Source organism: Cannabis sativa, chromosome X, assembly GCF_029168945.1.
Source record: "Cannabis sativa cultivar Pink pepper isolate KNU-18-1 chromosome X, ASM2916894v1, whole genome shotgun sequence".
Classification (NCBI taxonomy): Eukaryota; Viridiplantae; Streptophyta; class Magnoliopsida; order Rosales; family Cannabaceae; genus Cannabis; species Cannabis sativa.
The window spans coordinates 650,443-657,885 of NC_083610.1; the positions used below are offsets into that span (position 1 = coordinate 650,443).

General features: G+C 33.0%; 1 protein-coding gene across 3 annotated transcripts; it reads left to right on the forward strand.

Moving 5' to 3' along the window:
• Nucleotides 1-1,994: 1,994 nt before the first annotated feature.
• On the forward strand, nt 1,995-7,146 carry LOC115712297 (cleavage stimulating factor 64). 3 transcript variants are annotated; one of them, XM_030640566.2, is made up of 11 exons: nt 1,995-2,651; nt 2,811-2,889; nt 3,356-3,530; nt 3,759-3,792; nt 3,903-4,114; nt 4,201-4,278; nt 4,784-4,819; nt 4,909-5,172; nt 5,290-5,427; nt 5,832-6,176; nt 6,545-7,146. In XM_030640566.2, the coding sequence occupies exons 1-11, from the start codon at nt 2,618-2,620 to the stop codon at nt 6,695-6,697; spliced, it is 1,548 nt and encodes a 515-aa protein (XP_030496426.2). In that variant the 5' UTR covers nt 1,995-2,617; the 3' UTR covers nt 6,698-7,146. The 3 variants fall into 3 exon arrangements, with proteins under 3 accessions (XP_030496426.2, XP_030496420.2, XP_060962450.1); XM_030640560.2 differs by having other exon boundaries at nt 4,909-5,427; XM_061106467.1 differs by lacking the exon at nt 6,545-7,146 and having other exon boundaries at nt 4,909-5,427; nt 5,854-6,084.
• Nucleotides 7,147-7,443: the final 297 nt, after the last annotated feature.

Consider the following 7,443-nt stretch of genomic DNA (forward strand, 5'->3'; position numbering starts at 1 on the left):
TTAATTATTAATTATTAATTGAATGTGATGTTAAAGATTACAAAATAATTTTTGTATTTTTTAAAGGATTTCAAAAATATAGTTATTAGTTATTGATATTAAAAAATTATTTTTAGTCTTACTTTTTAATTAATGATATAATAGTATTATTTTTAAAATTTAATATTATTTCTAACACTAAAAGGGAATAGACGTTTTTTTTTTTTTTAAAAAAATAATACTCATATATCACAAAATATATATGTATTATCTCAATTTAATTATATATACACATAATTCTCTTTTGTTATATTGTATGCTTATTAATATATAGGCATGATTATATAAATAATAATAATTAGCAAAATTAGCTTAAAGCATTATTTATTTGAAAATATAATTCGATATAATACTATACAATATAATGTGTTGATTTAACACTAAATATGAGTTTTACTATTGGAGATAAGAAAATTGCTAAAAGGGACCCTTGATGTCTAACACCCTCCTACATGTCAATATTGCTATTGGTCTAACTAAGTATCGAGTCCTATATAGTTTAATGTAATAAATTTCAATGAGTATCACTAGCCAATCGTAAACCAACACGTTTAGAAGGTGCTAGGCACTACTGATGCCCAATAACAATGCTCAAAATAATACTAGGCATGGCAAAAAGATCCAATTATTCGGGTTGGATCAGTGATCTGATCCGAAACCTTCGGATACTTATTGGATCTTGGATCAAATTCACTCTGCCCTGCTTAATTTTTTCATGGATCGGATCTGACCCGATTTGTTTTGAATATATATATTTTTTATAAAATCGTTTCTAATATATTTTAAAAGAAAGATTAAAGCTCTTGTCCTAAAGTAATTCCCAAACAAGCCAAATTCCAATTAAATTTTCCTTTCTCTTGCTAATTTTCTTATTAAGTTCTGATAATCTTTTTATATATTTACTATTTTTTTTTTAAATAAGCATATTCAGGAAACTGTTAATCCTTTCGGTCATTACAAAAAAATTCTTTTGGTACGGAGGAGATCAAAATGGAACCGTACAACTGGTGGGAAAAACCCTATTTAGCCACATTATGGGCAATAAAATTACAAGTTCTGTTAATATTAAAAAAATTACAAGTTCTGTTAACATTAAAAAAATTACAATTAATAAAAGAGGGAGATGACTTAATACAAAAGGAGTCTCTTCCGTAGGCTCCTTTTGTATTAGCTTGGAAAATGTTATGTTTTTTTTTTTATTTATTTGTTTTGTATTATGAAAAAACAAAAATAGGAATATATAGACTATAGAGCCTAGAATTATTTCTTGCAAGTTGAAACTTGAAACCGTCACTTAACAATAAAATAGCTTGATATTATTCGGATTTTCTAAATTATATTAAATTCACTAACTAGTACTCTATGAAGAAAAATCTGGAAAAAAAAAATTATTTAGTTTGGATTTTGAAAAATTTTGATGTTAAAATTATTATTTTTTTTTTAAATGAGAGTTGATTGTGAGTTTATACAAAATTTTTAAAATAAACAAGAGGTTTTTTCATTTTTATATTTTATGCGATAAAAAATTGATATTTTTTTTTATTGATTTAGAGAAATAAAATAAATATATATATATAAAAAATGATGCATTATTAGTTCTTAAAAAATAAATTTAGGAAAGAAAAATTATAAATTTAGATATAAAATTATTATTTCTTTTTTTAAAAGAAGAGGAGTCGGATCAGATCCGATCCGTATAAGGCGGGTCGGATTTGATTCGATTCGATTCGAGTAACTGGTGCATCAAGGCGGGGCAGGGCTGGGCGGAGCGGATTATTACATGGTTCGGATCAGGTCGAATCATAGCCGGATTAGATTTGACCCGCTCCATTGACACTCTTAAATAATACCCTTATTGAGCAGTACTATTGGACACAGTAGTGTCTCTAAATATGTTGTCTTAGAATATTATATTAAACTATATATGTCCGATATTTATTTGCACTAATAACAATATTAAAACATAAAAAGATACTAGACACCATGTCCCTTTTAGCATTTCTCCTTTGGTATTGAAAAGGGGATGACTCTATTTGGGGATTGAGAACTATGTGCGTCATTGCAAGCTCCTCTCTAATTTTATGACTAATTGTAATTTTTCTTGTATAGCTAGAAACTGTAATTATACGGTCTATAATATGGCCAAATGGGCGTTTGCCAACAATATTACGGGCATAGTAGAAATATCTACTATTATATTTATAAACGCATTTTTCAAGAAAAAGAAAAACTAAACTAACACTGAAATTGGGTTTGCCGTTGGAGTTGTTGGGTTGGCCTAAGAAAAATTTAGGCATTTGGATTGAATTAGTGGCTTAAAACAAGAGGCAACTCTCTTTCTCTCTTTTTCTCTTTAACCTTACGAAGAAGAAGGAAGGAACCCTTTCTCTCTCTCTCACTTTCGATTTTCTCTAACTCCAAACTCCATTAACGGATACTCAACCAAATACCTTTTCTCTCATTTCATTCCACAAACCACACGTTTCCACTTGGACTTGGGACTGGCATGCTTAGGAGGAAGAAGATGAAGCACTGCTTCACCTTCTTCTTCATCATCATCATCATCTCCTCTTGATTCATGGCTTCTTCTTCTCAGCATCGCTGCGTTTTCGGTACTTTCTCTCTCGATTTATGCTTCTGTTTGTTTCTCCACAAATGTAGAGGATTCATAATATAATGAGTTTGATTTTAGGTTTTTGAAATTTCTAGAGTTTTTCCGTTTTTGGTTGTTTGGTTCTGATTTTAGGGATACGTGTTTTGTGTGATTACAGTGGGTAATATACCTTATGATGCGACCGAGGAGCAGCTTATAGAAATTTGTCAGGAGGTTGGACCTGTTGTGTCTTTCAGGTGTGTTTTTCAGTACTCAAACTATGCTTCGAGAACCCTAGGTTTTGAATTGTTTGATTATAGCTACTATAGGTTTAGCATCTTATGTTTTATTTGAACCATAATTGCCACGAAAATTTCACTTGTTTATATGAATTAAGGAAATTGAGATTGGGAATTGGGAGTTCTTTTGTTTGTTTATTGATTTCCATTGAATGTTTCAAAATAGTTTTTCTTATATGATCAAGTTTAAGACCTTGTTTGGCTCGGGTTCATTCCTGATAAAGCTACCAAAGCGTTAAAGAGCTTTTTACAACTAAAAGCTGAAACTCACATAGCTACCCAACCAGCAATAGTAAGGCTTTCGGAGCTTCTAAAGTCCAAAAGTATCTTTTAGAAGTCCAACCAATCTGGGTACTAGTTTCAAACCCATAGATTTGAGGGTCTTACTTTGTCTGAATTTTTCCTTTGTCTCCTTTTGATTCAGATTAGTTATTGATAGAGAGACTGGAAAGCCGAAGGGTTATGGGTTTTGTGAGTACAAGGATGAAGAGACAGCTTTGAGTGCTCGGCGTAATCTTCAGGGTTATGAGATCAACGGCCGTCAGTTGCGAGTTGATTTTGCTGAAAACGACAAAGGCACTGACAGAACCCGAGAACAGGTGAAGTGTGAACTGTCCTAGCTGCAAACTCTGTCTTCTTTGCCTTCAAATTCTTGATGTCACTTGCTTGCTACTCCTGCTCCTATATCTGGACAATCTACATGATATACCACATTTGATTAATCTCTTTTGTGCCTAACTTAATCTTGAATGCTACAGATACTGTACTTTTTAGATTTGTTTAAATGTTGTCTTGTTGTAAACTTGAACCAATGTTTTTCACTGCAGGGTCGTGGAGGACCTGGACTGGCTCCTAGCGCCGGTTAGTTTTATATGTTTATCTTTTTTTTCCTTTTCTGTTATTGATTTGAGTTATTGTGTTACCAATACCCTGAAACAATGCTATGTTTTTTTCTTATGGATAAATAAAAGATCTTCCGAAACCAGTCGGGGGTCCCTCAATTCAAGGGGACTCTGTTCAACATCAACCAATCGGTCTCCATTTAGCTATATCCGCTGCATCTGTTATGGCGGGAGTGCTAGGTGGTTCACAAGGCCAGTTGGCATTGGCTAATGACCCCTTAAGTCTTCACCTGGCTAAAATGTCAAGGAGTCAGCTGTATGAAATTATATCTGATATGAAGGTTGGCATCTGAGCAAAGTCTTAATCTCTAATGTCTAATCTCTGTTTTTTTTTTCCTAAAGAAAAAATTGCTCATGTTTTTGGCAGTTAATGGCTACACAAAACAAGGAATTAGCTCATCAGCTGTTGATTGCAAGACCACAGCTGGCAAAAGCTCTATTCCAGGTACTTGTTTTTTGTTTTCTAATGAATTGATTACTTTCTTGTCTAATAGGATGGTTAATAAGATATTGTTTCGTCTCACTCTTTGATAAAACTCTCACTTTAAAGTCCTTATGGTTATGGTTGTTTGTTCTTCCTTTTTAGTTATTTTTTTTCTTTGAGGAGAGTTTGTTAGTAGTATGATTTAGGAATTATAGAACGAATGATTAGCAATGGCTTGGGTGTCAAGGAAATTGAAATTTAATTTCCAAAAGTTCCCCTCCAAAGGTATACTCTGAATATATTTATTGCTCCCATTTCATTAATCTATGTTAAACGATAACAATTTACACTTGGGGCGGTAGCTGTTTCCTTTTTTGTTAATTATTTATTAATGATTTCTTGATAAAGTGTCATGGTGATGTTAGTTATATGAAAATGATTTTGCAGATTCAAGCTGTTTTTTCTTGTTATGTCTATTATTCACAATGTACAAACTTAAAAAATAAATCATTTTCTTTCTTTGCAGGCCCAGATCATCCTAGGAATGGTGACGACACAAATGGTTTGTTTCAAGCCCTAAATTATTTTCTTAGCATGTTCAGTCATTAACTGTAAGTATGTAAGAAATGATGTTTCATTTTAAATTTGCAGTTGCAGGCACCAAATCTCAGGCAAGTTTCGCAGACACCTTTTCAAGATAGCCAGGCTGGTCAACTACCAGCCGTTCAACCTCACTCGCTGTTACCCCCTATAGCGATGAATAATATGCACTCTAATTTGATGCCTAAAGTTCAAGGTCAAGTTTCCGCAGGGCTTCAAACTTCAATTCATAGCCAGTTTTCTGGACCTCCACTACTTCCTATACAGCATCGAGTCCAGCTTCCCCAGAATACAAACGAGCAGGCTTTTCAACAGGTCGTATTGCCTGGGCAATCATTAGTTTCACCTTTTCCTCCTCTTCAATCCCGCTCTTCAAGTAGTCTTTCTATTCGACCAACAATTCAGGTTACAAGCTCCTCTTTGAATCCACAGATGCAGCGGCATTCTCTTAAAAATCCAGGACAAGTTGTAACTTCAAATTTGGGGCAGAATATTCAAATGGTTCAGTCAATTGCTAACATACAGCCATCGCTTCTACCACGTCAATCATTACCGGATGGAGGCTATCAGGTGCTTTATTTTGCTACTTTTCCTTATTATTTGCATGTAAATAATGAAATGATTAATTTATTTCGTTGGAAGCTACTTTATCTTCAAACTATTGTCTAGTTGCATTTTCATTTTTCATTTTGGCGGGCTTTGTGGGTGGCAACGGGAGAAGGACCTATTTGCATTGTTTGGTAGAATGTCGAGAGCTAGTTGAGCTGAGTCTGCTTCCATTGTTTTTTATATTCTCGGTGTTATCTAGTATTTTGTTTATAGTGAGAATTATATTTGGTATTGGCTAAACAAATACGGCATACTAGTAGTGATGGCAAGGAGCTACGGCCTTTCAGTTCTTGGGTGGTTAAAATTCTCTAGTTATTTTAATTATAACTAATATAAGTGTAATCTGACTTCCTCTATGTTAACAGCCTGGACCCTCAATATCATCAGGTATTTCACAGCCGATTAGTAATGTTGATAGGTCTGCTCAAGTTTCCGCCGATGCAACTTGGGCCCGCAGAGGTAATATTAATCAAAATTTGCCTCTGGGGATAGTGGAAAAAAGGAGTATGCCTTCCGAGCCAATGGACTTGATAAACCACCCTTCAAAAATTAGGAAACTAGATGATGGGACTGTACCATTTACAAACTTGAATTCGAATAAAAATGTCAATGGATCTACACCATCCCAAGTTTCAGCAGCTGCTTCAATACTTGCAAATGCTGTTCCTATTTCAGACGATGCTCAGCACTTAGGAAAACAAATATCTCAGGTAATCTCTCCTTTTAGTCTGTCACTAATTTAGTCATCCCGCGTTTTGTTCTACTTTTCTGTGCTGTTAATTTGATGGGTCTCAAAACACCATTAAATAATGTGTTGTTCTGTTATTGTTTTTCCTCTCTAATATCCCATTTGGAATTCTGATTTTGCTTAAAGTGTCTTAAGAGTTTCATAGGCATTCCTTTTCGAAATGGGATAGATTATAGAACATAACAATAACATTATTTATCGTTGGTGTTAGAAGATAAATGTAGATGGATTTTGTACCGAAACAGATTTTAAGAGGCATAGGAGTTGGTTATAAGATTGTGTTATATGGTCAGATCTGACATCATAACTTTTGTTTTTCTTCTTCTTTAGCCGCAGCAGCTTCCATCAGGGGAAGAGGCTGCCTTATTACAACAAGTTCTGAACATCACGCCCGAGCAGTTGCTTTCATTACCGCCAGAACAGCAACAACAAGTGGTTCAGCTACAAGAATTGCTACGGCGCCAACAATTACAGCCGTCTTAGCAGGATTCAATTAGAAAAATAAACAACATTTGTTGATTATCGACGATGATTATGATGATGGTAAACAAATAGAGGAGGCCTCAATTCATTTACTGGAGGTAATAAAGCTTTGTAGTTGATTAAATCCCACTCCAGTTTCTTGTAAAATTAATAGTAGCAGAGATAAATTTCATAATCTAAAATGCCAATTGATTATTATGTTGGTTAGAGAAAGAGAAAGAAGCTTGTGATTAACATAGTTTCTGGATAGTTTTTATTTTTTGTTTTTAAAGAGGAATAGGAAAATTTTTGTGTAATCTCTAGTTGTCAGTTCTTTGAAATTTTATTTTCTCATAGTTTGATTTCCAAGTTTTAGTTTTACTTTGTGTTTTTTTTCTTTTTTTTGTTTGTTGGACTCTTTGTGTGTTATTGAATGAGACAAAATGAATAATTAAAGTCTGAAATGTCTAGTTATGTGTTATTTATTTATTTTTGTTTGTCTTTTAATGAATAATTGTCCAATAACAGACTTCCTGTTTTAGCAACGTGTAACTACTCAATCAAGTATACATATAGAAAGAGTTTAGGCACATGGCTTACATAACTCGCTTAACACCAATTTGATGTGTTTTTTTTTTTTTTAAAAAAAAATATTAATTATAATAATATAATTATATATTTAATCATTCGAGTTAAAAAAGAAATTATATTTAATTTTTCTTGAAAAGAAATTAAAAATATTTTAAGAAAATTAATTTTTTTTTTTT

What these genes read in the sequence shown, in the direction of transcription:
- LOC115712297 (XM_030640560.2), top strand. Translation starts at nt 2,618, where the DNA reads ATGGCTTCTTCTTCTCAGCATCGCTGCGTTTTCG. An exon ending in AAATTATATCTGATATGAAG is followed by an intron (nt 4,115 to 4,200) that starts GTTGGCATCTGA and finishes TGTTTTTGGCAG; the next exon opens with TTAATGGCTACACAAAACAA. An exon ending in TAGGAAAACAAATATCTCAG is followed by an intron (nt 6,177 to 6,544) that starts GTAATCTCTCCT and finishes CTTCTTCTTTAG; the next exon opens with CCGCAGCAGCTTCCATCAGG.